This window comes from Argentina silus (genome assembly GCF_951799395.1).
Source record: "Argentina silus genome assembly, chromosome: 5".
NCBI lineage: Eukaryota > Metazoa > Chordata > Actinopteri > Argentiniformes > Argentinidae > Argentina > Argentina silus.
This window is the reverse complement of record NC_139659.1, coordinates 10,058,155-10,073,989: the sequence shown is the minus strand read 5'-3', so window position 1 is coordinate 10,073,989 and position 15,835 is coordinate 10,058,155. Positions and strand designations below refer to the sequence as shown.

General features: G+C 42.4%; 2 protein-coding genes across 2 annotated transcripts; both read right to left on the bottom strand.

Annotated features, from left to right (window-relative positions):
* Nucleotides 1-3,003: 3,003 nt before the first annotated feature.
* Nucleotides 3,004-6,318, bottom strand: dolpp1 (dolichyldiphosphatase 1; the record flags this gene model as incomplete). The annotated part of the gene is made up of 8 exons (XM_083670915.1): nucleotides 3,004-3,519; nucleotides 3,631-3,720; nucleotides 3,923-4,051; nucleotides 4,277-4,375; nucleotides 4,503-4,602; nucleotides 4,986-5,070; nucleotides 5,296-5,396; nucleotides 6,216-6,318. The coding sequence occupies 8 exons, from the start codon at nucleotides 6,316-6,318 to the stop codon at nucleotides 3,483-3,485; spliced, it is 744 nt and encodes a 247-aa protein (XP_083527041.1). The 3' UTR covers nucleotides 3,004-3,482.
* An 809-nt stretch (nucleotides 6,319-7,127) lies between these two features.
* On the bottom strand, nucleotides 7,128-15,580 carry miga2 (mitoguardin 2). The gene is made up of 16 exons (XM_083669386.1): nucleotides 15,521-15,580; nucleotides 14,534-14,875; nucleotides 14,207-14,417; nucleotides 13,924-14,039; nucleotides 13,679-13,799; nucleotides 13,269-13,411; nucleotides 12,892-13,006; nucleotides 12,666-12,772; nucleotides 12,405-12,517; nucleotides 12,243-12,315; nucleotides 12,021-12,107; nucleotides 11,806-11,904; nucleotides 11,492-11,626; nucleotides 11,144-11,197; nucleotides 10,846-10,962; nucleotides 7,128-10,501 (listed from the first exon to the last, which is right to left on the bottom strand). Exons 2-16 carry the CDS (start codon nucleotides 14,627-14,629, stop codon nucleotides 10,301-10,303), a joined length of 1,788 nt encoding a protein of 595 aa, XP_083525512.1. The 5' UTR covers nucleotides 14,630-14,875; nucleotides 15,521-15,580; the 3' UTR covers nucleotides 7,128-10,300.
* Nucleotides 15,581-15,835: the final 255 nt, after the last annotated feature.

Here is a 15,835-nt window from a genome sequence, read left to right as displayed (position 1 = left end):
CTAAACCCTAACCGTAATAATATAACCCTTAAAAGAGTAACAATTGTTTCAATGAAACTGGGATCCAGAGAACGTCTACTACTAACAGAATTGGAAGTCAATGACAATCTTACATTCCTAAACACTAATTATAACCAACTTTACTGGATACCTTTGAGGGTGCCATTCTCCACTATCCACCTTTGCTTTTCTTGATGGCATGTTGTTAGCGCTTATATCATAGCCATTCAAACTGGTTTGTTACAAGCACCATTCTTCCTTATCCTCTGACTCAGAAACATAAAAACCTGAAACTTCACAACGAGCCTTCCACTCTCCACCTTGCTATGATTACACGACTGGACGTTACAATGTGCATTGGTCTGGTTCCTTCAAATGTACATTTCCCTGTTAGAATTTGACTGGCAAAGCTGATGAGTGGGCTATCATAACCTCTGCTTCACATACAGTGCATTCGGAAAGTATTCAGACCCCTTCACTTTTTCCACATTTTGATATGTTATAGCCTTATTCTAAAATGGATTAAATTCCATTTCTTTTCAATTCATCAATCTATACACAATACCCCATAATGACAAAGCGAAAAACAGGTTTTTAGAAATGTTTGTTAATTTATTAAAAATAAAAAACTGAAATATCACATTTACATAAGTATTCAGACCCTTTGCTATGACACTCGAAATAGAGCTCAGGTGCATCCTGTTTCCATTGATCATCCTTGAGATGTTTCTACGACTTGATTGGAGTCCACATGTGGTAAATTCAATTCATTGGACATGATTTGGAACGGCACACACCTGTCTATATAAGGTCTCACAGTTGACAGTGCATGTCAGAGCAAAAACCAGGCCATTAGGTTGAACGAGACAAGATTGTGTCAAGGCACAGATCTGGGGAAAGGTACAAAACATTTCTGCAATATTGAAGGTCCCCAAAAACACAGTAGCCTCCATCATTCTTAAATGGAAGAAGTTTGGAACCACCAAGACTCTTCCTAGAGCTGCCCGCCCGGCCAAACTGAGCAATAGGGGGAGAAGGGCTATCGTCAGGGAGGTGACCAAGAACCCAATGGTCACTCTGACAGAGTTCCTCTGTGGAGATGGGGAACCTTCCAGAAGGACAACCATCTCTGCAGCACTCCACCAATCAGGCCTTTATGGTAGAGTGGCAAGACGGAAGCCACTCCTCAGTAAAAAGCACATGACAGCCCGCTTGGATTTTGCCAAAAGGCACCTAAAGGACTCTCAGACCATGAGAAAGAAGATTCTCTGGTCTGATGAAACCAAGATGGAACTCTTTGGCCTGAATGGCAAGTGCCATGTCTGGAGGAAACCAGGCACCGCTCATCACCTGGCCAATACCATCCCTACGATGAAGCATTGTGGTGACAGCATTATGCTGTGGGGATGTTTTTCAGCGGTAAGGACTGGGAGAGTAGTCAGGATCAAGGGAAAGATGAACAGAGCAAAGTACAGAGTGATCCTTGATGACAACCTGCTCCTGAGCGCTCAGAACCTCAGACTTGAGTGGCCCAGCCAGAGCCCGGACTTGAACCCGATTGAACATCTCTGGAGAGACCTGAAAATAGCTGTGCACCAACGCTCCCCATCCAACCTGACAGAGCTTGAGAAGAATGGGAGAAACTCCCCAAATACGGGTGTGCCAAGCTTGTAGTGTCATACCCAAGAAGACTTGAGGCTGTAATCGCTGCCAAAGGTGCTTCAACAAAGTACTGAGTAAAGGGTCTGAGTACTTATGTAAATGTGGTATTTCATTTATTTTTAATAAATTAGCAAACATTTCTAAAATCTGTTTTGGCTTTGTCATTATGGGTTATTGTGTGTAGATTGATGAGGGAAAAAATGACTTTAATCCATTTTAGAATAAGGCTGTAACATAACAAAATGTGGAAAAAGTGAAGGGGCTGAATACTTTCCGAATGCACTATACAAGTTCAAAATCTCTTGTGTTTTACACTTGAGCCCCAGAATGCTCGCTTAAAGGATCATTAATGCCAACTGAATTTATATCATCTTCAGCTTAACTCTTCTGCTCAGCAATTTAAAAAATGCAGTCATACAATTTTACATAAACACATGTCTTTATTCAGCCTGATATGGGTTACACATGGAAACATGATAACCTAAGAGAACTACTTCCCTTTATGGAGCTAATGATATGACAGTTCCAAATCAGCTTTTGACTCTCACCAGACAGCCGCAAACATCAGCTGTTGTGGTTATGAGAGGAACACAGCATAATCACATGCTACGATTGACCTGAGGTTTCCTTTTTTTCAAAAGCAACAAAAAAAAATGTCCCCCCTCAGCAGTCATGTCGTTTGTTTTATCACCAGATGATATGGAATGTTGTCTTGGAAAGGCAGGTTATAAGAAAGTTAGGAAAGACAAGTGGCTAGCCACAGTTTTGTGTTCTCTACAACCGCAAAAAAAAAGAATAAAATAACAATATAAATCCCAGGCTTCGCTTCCTAGGTTGCCAGACAGGCAGGGTTTCAGGGGTCGCTGCCGGTGTGAGGAACAGCAAAAAACAATACAGCTCGTTTCATTGCTTCAGTGTTCTCTTAAACATAAATCAAGACCTCAATGCTCAAGTATTACAGAGGGGACATTAGCTTTATACTGTATGTGAGGGCTTAAATACTTGCAAGTCAGTTCTGGAACCAAACACATAGGGCTGACAGTCATATACAGAGACAGAGGCAAGAGTTATCAGGGGGAGAAAACAAGGGGGTCTTTCACAAGTATCTAGTGTTAAAGTTTTTTTTTTACTTTTTCTTATTTTAATTTTCACAAAGTGCAAATTTTAGTTTATATTACTTTTTTTTTACCATAGCTTTAAAAATTGTTCTTTTCTGTAATACAAGACTGAAAAAAAAGGTAACTTCCATTTCCCCCCCCCCCCCATCACACACAACCAAAACTCCTCCAACTTAAACCAACCACTTGCGCACAACCCCCCCCCCCCCACGTCCACAACCCCACCCATAATTGTGTAATTTTAGAAAAAAACAATCACTAATTTCATGCTGTGATAACACCAGCCAATGTTTGTTACTTGACTGAGCCCTCTTTCTTGGCTTCTTAAATCTCTTACAGTACACTGTTACTGTCAGCGTGCGTTTACAGTTAAAATATATATTAATCTATCATTAAATAGTTTGCCTCTTGCACGGTCTTGCATGCATTGGGGAGCATTTGGGCAAGCTGTACAAGAAGGAGAGGCATGTGGACGGACTTGCTCAGGCTGTAGGCTCCGGGCCTGGTCCAGGCACTCTCTTTTGGTCCACCTGTAAACGGTTTGGCCCTTTTTTTCATTGCAACCAGGTCAGTCCAGAGGATGACTCTCCAGTGTGTTGTTTTGAGAGTGTGTGTACGTGTGTGTATCTGGTATGTGTATCTGGTGCGTGTGTGTGTGTGTGTGTGTATGGTCCTTTACTCAGTTTCACAGAAGAAGTGAGATCACTGAAGTTTTGTTCCAAGCTTTCGTTGTCTGTTTCTAGAGGATAAATGAACATTCAAACAATTAGATTGGCAATTAATTAAATGGTTGAAAACAATTACCAATGTGGAATATGGTGTTTTGCAGCATTTCCTCCCTAAATCTCACCTTGCCTCTGATCTGGTCACCGTGTACTCAAACCACAGGATGTTGGGGATCAGGCTTGTGTCTCGCACCAGAAAGAACTCTGATATCGGCCTGTCAGTGGTCAAAGATAGAGAGAATGTTGTGTGACAAAAGGTTAGAAACTGCAAAAGAATAACAATGAAAAGGTGCATCAAATGGAATAGAGAATCATGGAAAATCTCCATGTGGTGCCTAAATCAGTGCCACCCTTGAATCATTAACATCCTGCTAAGATTAGGCCAGGCCCCCCCTGAGATGTGTCCCCATTCTTTACCATGCCGCTATCTTCGGGAATAGTGGCGTCAGCACCTCCTGTGTGAAGAAAAACCAGACTACTCCGATGGTGCTACCGGCCACTCCCCCGTAGAAAACCTGACTCCAGGTGTGGTACAACAGGTAAACCCTGAGGGGAACAAAACAATTGATCATGCATTGAGCATATTTTTTGATAACTCAATGATTGTCTTGCATACTATTTCAGACTTTTCTAAAATACACCTAGACATCCATCAATAGCAAAATCATGAGGAGATTGGATCAATTTGGCAACTATTTCTGCTCATAACATTTTTTCAAAATACTTTTCTCTCTGACTACTTCACCCCTGGATTGTTCCTCCCTTCCTTACCTGCTGTATGACACAGATAAGGCCACTCCCAACAAGATGATGGACAGTATGTGTCTCCACAGCAGCTCCACACATCGAGCGTTGTTCGTTTGATGCATTCTAAACATTCAAGGCAAAGTGCAAAAGCAGTCATCATATTTCATGCACTGTAAGAATGCATAATGATGAGGAATCATTGCTGTATCCTCCTTTTCATTTTAAAAAGAGGGAGACTAATTTGACTCACCTTAAATAAAGGAAAAGAAAGAAGTAAACAACAAAAAACCAGATGAACTGGGAATGACTGGAGGGCATCCCATACTCTGTGTTCAGGGTTGCATGAGCCCCTAGAAAGAAAGATCCAGGGGAACAGGGATGACAGGAGCAACCTCAGAGATGCTGTTTCAAACCGTACCTTTTCAGAGGCACCCATCAGAAATGGAAGAATAAAAGAAGCCATGCTATTGATTGAAATGCAAGCTATTCTATTCATCCTAACAGCTGTTTCGCATTAAAGCTTCATCAAAGTAAACTGAATGCTCAACACTTCTTAGACCACAGTTAGACAGACCACAATTACACACCATTGCTACAGAAATCCATGGGTAGTATGAATGGGTACTGCCATACATCTACCATATTTCATGCACAGACAAATTAATGTATTGGGGGAACTAGGTTTCAACTACACAAGCTTGATGGTCAACTCATTGGTGCTCAATTTACTCACCTCCACATGGACGGGGCTCCCTTATAATGTGCTTCAGCAGCCAGTTCACTCCTTCATTCAGTACGAGCCCACCAAAGAAGGAGATCTATCAATGAGGAATGGGAAGAAGATAGTAGCTGATCACTGTAACTGCCCTGCTCCACTGTGTTGGTGCTGTGACACAGCTTTTAGAAGTTTATGGTTTCATGTAACTTCCATTGCACTCCCAATATTCATCTTTGCATATTAGCCAATAATGATCTATCTACATGAGCTTGGACAAACATATCCGTTTGTGCCCTGAATACTGCAGACTTGTAGCATGACTTACCGTGTGCAGTTCACGCTTGAACACTATGAGGGTGACAAAGCCCACGAGGACCGCTATTGGAAGGAGGCTGGTGTAGGCCAACACCTGTCCAGTCAGATCACCTAAGAAAACATACAAATCTGTTATAATACGTACACAACACATTAACAAATCAGTTTAATTAAAATCCAGGGGATTTTGATAGGAGTAAAGGATATTCTGCAAGTATAGCCATGACTCTCAGTGCAGACTTGCACCTTGCCGGATTTATTTGGATTTCTATAAACTATCTTGCCACTATCATCAGTGCTCAACCATAGGAAGACGAGGACATCTTATGCATTCCAATAAAATAACAGTATTTATGATAACTAGCATGAATTGCAGTTTGTTCGCCAAGCATTATAGTCACTCTCATATAGGAAATGTTTCCTAAGCAGCTAGCTGCACAAGTAAAATCTTCATATGGCGCAAAGTTAATGTTGCTAGCTTTGGAGCTGGCTATATGATGATGGCTCTTCTCAGCTAACCAGCTAGCTAGCGATGTGTCGACCAGAACCACAGTTTAGATTAAAAGCCACCAACTGCAAACTCGAGCGCTGAATTCGATCAGATACATTTATTTTATTATGCGGAACTATGAACATTTTCATCATCAACATTTAATTGTAAAATTTCTTTGTAGTAAGCTAGCTAGCCTATTTGGCATTGTGGACAACTTTTCGAACTGCGCATGCGGAACTGTCTCACTATTTGGCAGCTCATGTTACGTTGCCTGCAGACCTGTACATACGCTTTTTTCATGTCTCCCTATTTGGCAATTACCGTCGGTTGTGTCCATCCAGTAGTAAAACAACTCAAGATCGTATAAAGATTACAAAAGCTGTGAGCATTAATTGTACGCATATAATCGACAAATAACGTGTAGAGAGTACGCTTACCGGCGGGGAACTCTACGTGGGTTAAAGATATCGACCGCCATCGAGGTGGTACCGAGCACTGTTCTTCCGACGCCATCTTACCCGGACACCGGGCAATGTGCATTGACAAATCAAAATGTAACGCCCAAATTCGTCTAACCAATGGTGAACCTAGTCCAGTTCTGTTAAAGCAAGCCAGTAGTTGCGTTCGTTTTAGTTCTCAGACTACTACCCGCGAACCGGCTTTACCAGTGATTGCATTCGTTTTGTACCCGCGGGTTCCCTCTATTCGCTCCCTCCCTGGGCATCTCACCAGACGCTAGAGCCGGGGTGATCCGTTCACAAATGACGGTCAAAACCCCGACTCAAAGGAATGTGACTGTGTTATCATGGGCAAAAGTGTTATCTTGATTGATTAATAAACGTCCATTGACATATTGCTTCATGTGCTTTAAAAAGGAGAACTAGTCTGGAATTTGTCAGCGATTTCATGGAAAGGACATGTAGGCTACGTTCTGAATGATCCGCCATGATGCAGGTGGATTTCTCCTCGCCGCTCCGCTCTCGCCGATTTTACCTGGTTAATTTAATCAAACGCCACTACTCACAATGTAGGTTTCCCCAAAGACCGTATATCCCTCTCTTGTTTCCCTCCAGATTACATTATCTATGATATTCAGAGGGACAAATAATCCATTTAATTTGAAAATATTAAATGTCAAATAAGTACCTGAAATAGAAGAGGTTATGTAGCTTCTAGAGGTTATGTAGCTTCGTCCATGTAGCTTCTAGCTTCTATATTATTTGACCTAAAGTACTTAAATGATGGATTCATGTCATATTGATTTCTGATGAAATTCAAAAAGATAAACTAAAGAGGACAGACATATTAGATTGGGAAAAGGCAAAATTAACAGGCAATTTAATAAGAAATCAACAACAACAACAACAACTTTAAAATATGCAGATTCCAAAATGTTTAACAGTTTGTGCTGGCATTGTAATTTCAGAAAAAATGACAAAAGGCATAACTAGAACACAATACATAATTCCATACAGAAAACATTAACAATTCATCCTCCTTTCCTCTTTTTGGCCATCTGAAATCTTCCTCATCAACCTACAGACTTGCAGATATTTATGATTGAGAAGCTGAAATACAATCAGTACACAGTTTTAACAATTCAAGTTATCACTAAATCTGCTATTTTCATCACTGATCTCAGTGTTCCTATACTTGTTCCTATATTTGATACCACAATTACTGGCATCCGGACAGGTATACTGGAGAGTATGTAAGGGTGAGGGGGCACTAGGGGCAGGCCACCTAGTCTAAGCAATCCAACACTGAACTCATTGAAGGGGCAAGTGTGACTATCTCAAAGGTTCACAGTAGCTGAGGATAGTTATTCTCTGAAGATCTATTCTTAGTTCACCCACAAAGGGAAAGTAAACTAATCAGACAGCCCAAATGCCACAGTTTGAGCATCTGAGGAATTACTCAATATCCAATTGGATATGATATATATGGATTCAGATTATACTTGACAGTTAACAGTAACTAGGCAGAACTGTTTTCTGTTGTCAGTGGGTTGGGCCCAATGGATCCAATACCAGTAACAATTCTGACAGGGAGATTATATGCACCAGCAAATACACATGCCAAAAAATTTAAATTGATTGATTTAAATTGACTGATAAAAAAATCAACAGGATATTCTTTCATTGGTTCAATCAATTGATGAAATTATACAATGGATATTCAGTGCCTTTCAGCAAAAAAAATTACCTCTAAACTTAGCTTTTACCTATTTCATAATATCAGTACTTTTCGATGAGAAGGTTTAAAATAGAATTATTACAATGAACCATGCCTTAGGCGCTAATCAACTATTTCGATTTAAAAATAAATAAATAGGGTTAGAGCATTTCCATTCCTTTCTTTTTTTCCAATAAAGTGCAAAAAAGACAAACAAAGGCAGGTGCTTCATGTGCCAGAAAACAAAGCTAAACTCTGCTGGTTGAGTAGGTACTTTTAAATTTGACAAAACAGAATGCCCCTAAAGCATTGATTCTGAATACACAGCTACATTATGCTGTGCTCTTTTATAAGGATCACACCAATTTAATGTATTGCAATATGATCACCATATGCAGTATATGATTTTAGTGACATGTATGGAGCTTGACAACACGGTGTAGACCTGTGCAAGACATGTGGGCCCAGAGCACGGTAACTGTGAATTCAAAATACTTAAATGTCAGGAAGGTCCTTAAGTCTCAGTAAGGTGAGGCAGAGACGTTATGTTTCTTGTGTAAAACAGGCTGTTCTGGGAGTCAGGACCGCACTGTTAAATCAAACATGGAAACAGCCGAAATTACCTTGTGAAATGTGATTATAACATCTAACCCCTCTCCTTTTATTGGCTTGGAGGGCACCGTGACACCGTTTCTCTTACAGACATGACTACAACTCACTCACTTGGTCGCACGTATGCGCACACACACACGTACAGTATTTCTCAAAGCAGTAAATGATATTTTCCCGAGCGAAATTAAAATGCAGCCTGCATTACTTTATGTACAGGTCAGTTTGTAATTGAGGTAAAAGTTACAACTTTCTTATCAGGATTTGAGGTGTTGTCCCCGACTGCTTGGCACCATTGCACCTCAGTGCTCCAACAATATTGGGAGTCTGGGGTAGTCAGTGCACTTCTCCTGCACACACTTGTTTTAACTGTCCAGTGCCCTGACCCTAAGTATCACACATTCTTTTGAATTCTCAAAATGCTACCTTTGTGAAAACAATAGCAACAATCACGTCTCAGTGCAAGTCTTCATTTGGCCAAGCGTGTTGGGATGTTTGTCAGAAGAAGGCATAGCTTCTATCCCCTACTCCCAAAATATACACATACATACACACACCATGAACATATTCCCGCCTGTTATTTCTTCTGACAATGGAACAAAGGGATTATGAGGACACTGATTGATGGAATGATGTTGTCCAATCAGTTCCCTCCTCTACGATGTACAATCCAAGTCAGGTCCGGTACGATTGGTGCCTGTTCAGTCTGATGAACACAGACTGATCAGGGGTGAGTTTCCCGATAACAATGGATGTTTGAGTTTCATGAACCACTTCACGAAGGACTTGGCGAGTGTTTCCCAAACCACCTTGTAACTCATACATTGTGAAGTTAATCTTGAAGTGTAGAGGGGTATGCAATAAATGCATAATCGATAGGTTAGAATTTGAGCAGCTTGTCTGGCCTAAGTATAATAGGCTAATACAGAAGACACTAGACCAGTTCTTATAACAAACGTTCGGCGATGTTGTCATTGAGACACACACTTTGACAGGCCTGTGCACAACAGAGTGGGCTATCATAATCATGTTGATTAAGTAATGCCTTTGTTACAGTTCACGATTCAAAATATAGGCATACACAAAGCGCTTTTATCAGAAATGTAGACTTTATGCTGAGCTGTAAAAAGAAGCTGCATCTGTTTTCTCAATAATATGCCCCGCAATAAATCAAGATATTCACCGATGTCCATGCTTATGTAAAAAAAAACGATTAAGAACAGACTTTGTTTTGCTTGACAAGACCTACTTTTTGGAATCTGCAATATTTAAACATGTTAGTAATCTGTTTGTGGTGTATTGTAAATGTGTAAAGTGAAGCAGGAGGGCAAGTTTCACCTAACAACACTCTTTGGCTGCTCCACGAGTGGTCTTGCTGCTCTTGTAAATTCACAAAAGAATTTAAGTACTACGTGACCCACGAAGGGTTTCAGGAATCCCGCTTAAACTGCTGAAGGCTCCTAAGAGTGACTTCAAGAAGGACACTATAAAGCTTTCGGGAAACTCACCCCAGGTTCGCTGATGTTAGGTCTACCACGTCTACTAATTGAGGCTGGTTCAATCCCCATGCAATTCTTGATTGCAATTCTGTGGTGATTCTTTTCAGTTCTGCCTGATGAGTTCACTCTAGTCCAACCAAGCCAAGTCCACTCTAACTGAGCCCAGCCCAGCCCAGCCCAGCCCAGCCCAGCCATATCAACTCCAGTCTAGTCCAGCCCAGCCCAGTTGGGCCCAGGTCTTAATCGTGCCCTGTGGGGCAGTCTGTGTCTCTGGGCAGGGCTCCGTTGGCTTCCAGCTGGCTGTTGATGCCCAGGTAGCCCAACAGTATATCACTGCGGCGGTGGGACAGGCTCAGGATGTCCTCAGCCAGGGACTCAGCAGAGGTGAAGCGAACCTTATCATGGTCAAACATGTCCTTTAGATACTGCACGATTTGTTGCTGGGAAGGAAAGGAAAGACATATAGTAAAACAGTGTTTTAAAATACACAATATACATTGTAGGGGGGTATTGATGAGGTAAATTATTAGATATCTTCTTGTACATGAACTAGTGAAAAATTCAAGGTTCATTTCTCAAATCTCTGTCCTTATTCAGGACAGGTAGACCACAGGGATTATGGTTCTTTACAGATTAAGGCATCAGAGAGATTAAAGCATTGTGGAGCTCACAGTAATCAAATATAAGGTGTGTTCTGCAAGAGTGGAGGCAGTGTAATCATTTTACACAGAGATCCAACCATTATAACGCAGAACAGTCATTGGATAATAGGTAAAATCCTCACCTTGAAGATGGTGCACACCTCACTAAGGTGCTGTCTAGGGCCTAGGAACCCAAAGGCCAGAACCGGGCTGACGTGTTCTGATATGGCATAGAAATGGGATATGAAGCCATCTGGAACCTAGCAAACACAACAGGTCAGAGAAAAATTGTGATAATTTCAGTGCAAGGCACTAAAATGGTTTGAACCGAGAAGCAAGGTAGCAACACTAAGGGAGCAACACTGAGGGCCATCTCAATATGTCACCTATTCTACACAAGTGCATTTCAGACACATCCCTATTATTACTGTTTAGACTCACCATCAGTAGGCGTCGCTTGGCTTTCAGAACGGACCAGCAAGCAGTAGCCAAGGCCTGCGAAACATGCAACGTGGTTATTACATTTCAGAATATTCTCATCAGTAGCATAATTGAGGTGAATGCACTCTTACCCAGAATATAAATACACTCCTCTAGTCTGCCTGTGTGATGATTTACTAATAATAACTATGAAACTTGTCATCTTTTAATGACAGTAGTACCTGGGGGCATATGACCAACATACCGATGAGGCACGTGTTTGATAACATTCCTCATTCCATTCAATGCATTACAATGAGCCCATCCTCCGATTTCTACCTCCACCAGCCTCCCCTAGTGTGTGTTTACCGTCTCCTTGAAGCTATCAGAGAGCCAGCGGTTCCTTAGCACAGCCACCACGGACGTGGGTGGGCTCTCGAGGTCCTCAAACGCATCCATCAGGATGAAATCCAGCACAATGTCAAAGAAGTTCAAACACACCACCTGAGGAGATGAAAGGTCATACTAAATCAGGAGAAGGTGAGAGTTAACCAGATGTCAGATATCCTAAAAAAAATGCATACTAACAACATCTGCAAACAATTTCGTGTAGGTTTGAAGAGAGAACGTGGAGATATAAAAAAAAATAAAAATAAAAAAATAAAAATAAAAACTTGTCTCACCCCTCGTCCCTCCAGCTCCAGCTTGGTGACAGGCCATGTCTCCTCTCTCTGGGTGAAGAGAAGCATGTCCTCATAGCTCTCCAGGAAGGCTTTGGGACTCTGAGGGGGTAGGCACAAAACAAATCTTGATTAAACCACATTCACAGGAGATAAGAGGATTAAATACAACTAGAGTATGTACAGTATGAGGATTCTGTGCAAGTGTTTATCGCCACCTTGTTTGCCTTTATCATGAGTCCTGTGATCATTTGCTTCCCGGTTTCCATGAAAAACGTCCGGTGAGTTTCGTCCAACAACAGAACCTGCAGAAGCAACCACCAAACACTGCTGACCTCAAAACCTTTGTAACAGCTGTTTATAACCTCAATTTAATTTAATTCGAGTGCATTCTCTATCGACTCATCCACTATAGGCATTTAATAACTGTGATCACAGACCTGGAAGGCTTGCCTCACACAGTGAAGCTTGGCAAGAAAGTCTTGGTCACCATAGCATTCTAGCAGCTCTGCCCTGCAGGGGAAGAAAGAGAATTACATGAATCAGAGATGAGGCAGAGATATAGTTCATAATAGAGAGTTAGGTCTGTAGTTGTCAGTTACCTGATTGATCGACAGACCACCCTCCCCTCCCTGACCAGAGTAAGAGCCTCGTCATAGAGAGCAGCAGGCCTCAGTGGCTGGTACACCTCCTCCAGAGAGAGAGCATCAAACAGCTGTAGAAAGGAAGGACCAGCACATTCCTAGGTCACACACATGACATTCATATATATTCAAGACAGAGAGAGCGCAGGCATGTGAGTAGATACAGAAGAGTGAGAGGGGAAATGTGTCAGTGGGTGTGGGAGGGGGAGAGAGACTTGCCTCTGCTGCTGAGAAGAAGGAATCGTCTGAGGTGATGGTGGTGGCATCATCGTCACGCATTCTGTTTGGGCTCTCTATATTTGGCAGGATGAGTGTCCCTTCACTTTCTGGTGGAATGACAGAAAACAGTTTGAGCCATAAGAAAATAACTATAACATCAGTCAAAACACTGGCCAACCACTGAGATAAACAAACATGTGGTTTATGGGAACAGTTTGTTCATTACCGAAGTCTGCCAGAAGGCTATCTGGGGGGATGGTGCTACCAAAGTCCTCCTGTAGGTGGTATGCTCGGTGCAGAAGAGTCTCAAGCTTCTCTGCAAAGACCTTGTTGCGAGACTCCTAAAATAACAAAACCAAAAATTATTATTATTTCAGGTCAGTGTCAGTCAAGCTTAGACAAGAAACAGCATCACGCAATCTACATCAGTCTCTTTGGCGATGCAGAAGGAAACCAATATGGCAATGTCCATAGCAAAAAAACTTAAAAAACCATAATCACACACCACAATACTACACAGACAGTTATGTGCCAGGCTTTCCAGACTTTCCTTATAGCTACATCTGTAATGTCATCTCTGGTGGGTGTGAGAGTTGTGGGTACCATTGGCATGTCGGGGGCGGCGGCAGCGCATGCTGCCCCCTGCAGGGCGAGGCTGTTACTGGTGGAGGCGTTGGAGTGGGATCGATGGCGGAGGTTCAGAGCCTGCTCCCACTTCTGCAGGGCCTCCTCAAACAGCTCCATCCCTTAGGAAGAGACAGGAGACATGTCATTAATCACATCATACACTGTAAAAGACCATAGACGGTGGAATTAACTTGTCCGCTTGTGTTTGATGATACCATCAAAGGACTGGGAGTGTATGGCTCTTGGAGGCCTGTCAGGTTTTTTGAATGTTTTAAAACAACTACTTCCATCTTTGGCAGATATATTTCCTGATTCAAATCAATAAAGAGTACTCTCTAACAAACCCTTTTCTCCAAAGCTATGAGGAGAATCATGAGAGGAGTTACCTATGATGTAGAGGTTCTCTGCATTCGCGTCTTCCATTGCGCCCGGCTCCTCCTCCACAGGTTCTGCCTCCCAGGGAGTCGATGGATTGGCTGACTGGTTCGGAGAAGGCGGAACCCGCACCTATGAGAAAAGAAACAGCCAACGACATCCTGAATTCTAAAGGGCCATACACAAAAAGAGAAAGAGAGGCAAATGACAGAGAAAGAAAGAGAGAGTGACAGGAGGGAGGGACAGTAAAACGTACTGAAGCCAAACTGTGTGAGGAGCTAGAGTGTTTACTGGGAGCCAGAGAGGATATGCCACTCATGGTGTCATTGCTCCTCGTGCTGGGGCTCATCATCTGTCGCCCTGGAAAGGGACCTGCAATTAAATTGTGCGTTAATAACAGTGCTAATAAACCAAAGAAAAACTGCTAGAAAGTCTGATCGATGATCATGCTCAATTTCTTTTCATTCAAATTGTTGTACAAGTAGTCTTAATCCCATTGTAATCCTGATTGAGACTAAGATCACATCAGAGAAACTCACCTCTTTTTAGGGATGACGGCCTCCCTGTCCTTAGCAGCACCTCTGGTATTCCCACTGGCTTCTGGTCACCTTCCCCCGGCATCACCTGCTTCCTTTTTCTCCCTCGCCTCTTCATATGGTGGGCAGTGAGAGCCAGTGCTACACTCCCCAGTGCTGTTGCGAACAGTACCTTCTTCAGACTCGGAGAGAGCCGTAGCTGGGAAAATATGGACTGACAGGGATAGAGAAGTGTGAAGGCCAAGCAAGCCTGACGATTTGAAGCGTACATTCTTGTTGGGAGTAAATCAAATCAAATAGTAAATAAACAGTGGTTTGAATGATGTTTACCTGCCCAAAGGTGGAGTACAGAAACACAGGTATCTCAGCCACAGTCATGGCTAAGGCCTGGGCAATGGACATCCCGTCTGCTCTTTTCATTGACATTTCCGTGAGAAAGTGCCACACAGCTCCCAACACGACTTCACATCCACCTCCTAAAGGGCACTGTCCTGAGACCAGCCAGCACAGGGCCTGTTTTTGATCTGTCAGTGGTCATCCACCTCTGATGCCGGGTCCCACACTGGTCCAGCTTCAAACTGTAACAGCATCCAATGACCACAACTAGGTTTCAGGTCTTGTCTGGATTGGTGTTCTTCTTTACTTATCGAACAGTGCCATGTTTCTCAGCCCCTGTAAACCGGAGGACATGCATGTTGTCATCATCATCATCAGGGAATCAAGCAGATAGAGTGACAATGGCATTCCCTAGCTCAGTGCAATGTGTATCAGAGAGGAAGAATATAACCATATCGCTAACGGTAATGACCTTGAACATTTTCTGAGACATGTTTGGTGAGACTTTACAGGCAAAATGACGGTAGCATGCTACTTTTGCTAGCTAATAACCGACTAGTTAGTTGCCACTGAAGCTAGCCAAGTTACACTACAGTACACTCATCCAATGAGATGTCGGGCTGTATTCTTACCTAAATACACTCACCATTGCAAATGATTGACCTCTCTTCGCTCTACCGGAGAAAGAAAAGTTACAAACCAGTCCTGATTGCTGTCTACTAGCTATCAATGCAAGCTTGCTGGACAGTGTGGGGAGTTAGCCTAGCTAATAGCTAGCTAAGATAGCTAGCTCTGTACAATCTGACCTGTCAGTGCACTGCCACTGACTTCACACAGTGTGACAGCATAACTCTCAGCAACCCATGATGGGCCACTAAAACTAAAGCCATTGTTCACTGCCTGTTTATGAGATTGGCATATGTAGTTCAGGTTCCTTTATGGACAAGAGAGATAAACAATACTAATAGTTCATATACTCACAGTGAAGTAGTTAGGCATCCCGGAGAAGGGCATTCTCTCCCATTCTCAGCGCCGCATTTCACACACTAGTGTGATATTTGCTCAGGGGGTTGGCCCCCCATGTTATTGATAGGAAGAATTACCAATGGCTGTTCAGTATGAGCAGGCGAATTACTTTTTTGGCCAATCATATAAGAAATAGGAGAGGTACATATATTTGATATCCAATCAGATCAAAGATCAGGGCTTGACTTCTTCCGTGTGAAAAATGAGGTAAAAAGCAGGCCAAAAGTCCAAACGATGATGATGATGATGATGATGAAGAAGATGAAGATG

Coding starts and splice junctions, on each gene's coding strand:
- miga2 (XM_083669386.1), bottom strand. CDS start 14,629: ATGTCAATGAAAAGAGCAGACGGGATGTCCATTGCCCAGGCCTTAGCC. Junction 12,108..12,242: donor GTGTGAGGCAAGCCTTCCAG/GTCTGTGATCAC, acceptor TTGCTTCTGCAG/GTTCTGTTGTTGGACGAAAC. Junction 11,198..11,491: donor CTGATAGCTTCAAGGAGACG/GTAAACACACAC, acceptor CATGTTTCGCAG/GCCTTGGCTACTGCTTGCTG.